At 37.7% G+C, this 953-nt stretch overlaps 1 protein-coding gene across 1 annotated transcript in view; it reads left to right on the top strand.

The window, feature by feature from the left end:
- The window catches only part of maip1 (matrix AAA peptidase interacting protein 1), a gene marked incomplete at its 5' end in the record, with an annotated part of 2,818 nt that extends 1,930 nt beyond the window's left edge, over positions 1-888 (top strand). The window contains 2 exon segments of the mRNA XM_035677198.1: positions 1-31; positions 125-888. Of these exon segments, the coding sequence (XP_035533091.1) occupies positions 1-31; positions 125-203 (110 nt within the window).
- Positions 889-953: the final 65 nt, after the last annotated feature.

Below are 953 nucleotides of genomic sequence, written 5' to 3'. Positions count from 1 at the left end.
AGGGAAAGAGACTGCTAACTGCAAATTATGAGTGAGTCTATCTTTCTTGTCAGGAGTGTGACGACTTGTACATATAAAATATAAAAAATGTTTGTTCTGATCTTTCTTTTTTGCTCCCTGACAGATTCCAAAGGGAGTTTACTAAAGGAGCGCCTCCGGACTGGACCATTACGAGGGTAGAGCACTCCAAGCTTTTGGATTAAGCTGTTTTTGATTTGAAGGCAGTCGTGCCAGTGGAAACTAGTCAAAGACATGAAATCAATCCTCAGCATTTTCTTCGATTACACTGAATTTAGAAAAATGGCTCAAGGAAATCCACAGAGGGGGAAAACAAGACGCATCTGCTCCCTGGGAAGTCAGAGGAAGGCACCAGGACAAACAAGGATTCATCCATGAGACATTGTAGGAAAGACACATGAGCCAAACACACGTATTCTCACAGATACGGTTTATCATTGTTTCTTATGGTTTTCTTCATCATATTTGATTTCCCACCCAAAAAAACCAGTGATTATGTTGGGAACTCTTGCTCTGGAAGGTTTTGTTCATTCAGTAACGGGTCAAATATTATATTCAAATAATTTATAGACTTTGTTAAAGTGTTATGTAACATCTGATACTGTATTTCCAAGTAGAGAACTCTTGTTTCTCTATGTAGGACTGTGTGGTATAAAGAAGTAACAATCCAATGTACCAGATTTATTTCCACACAAAAACATTTTCTTTTTGTTTTTCCCCCCACGCAAAGTATTTGTCATTCACCTGACTCGGAGGTACATGCCTTATATCTACTGTATGTGTGTACTTAGGCTGATTGCAAGTGCTAAGACAGCTTGAAGCAGCTGCAGACGACTTTTTGATTGTTTTATTAAAGATTTAAAAAATGAAGTATGTGTCATTCTTGTCCTATTTTCTTCACTCAGCATGTATTGGGTTTCTATTCTATATTTGAT

This window comes from Morone saxatilis, unplaced genomic scaffold, assembly GCF_004916995.1.
Source record: "Morone saxatilis isolate NCDOM2014 unplaced genomic scaffold, NCSU_SB_2.0 Contig5, whole genome shotgun sequence".
In the NCBI taxonomy this organism is placed as follows: Eukaryota; Metazoa; Chordata; class Actinopteri; family Moronidae; genus Morone; species Morone saxatilis.
Note: the sequence above shows the minus strand (reverse complement) of the source record. Positions and strands in the feature narration are given on the sequence as shown.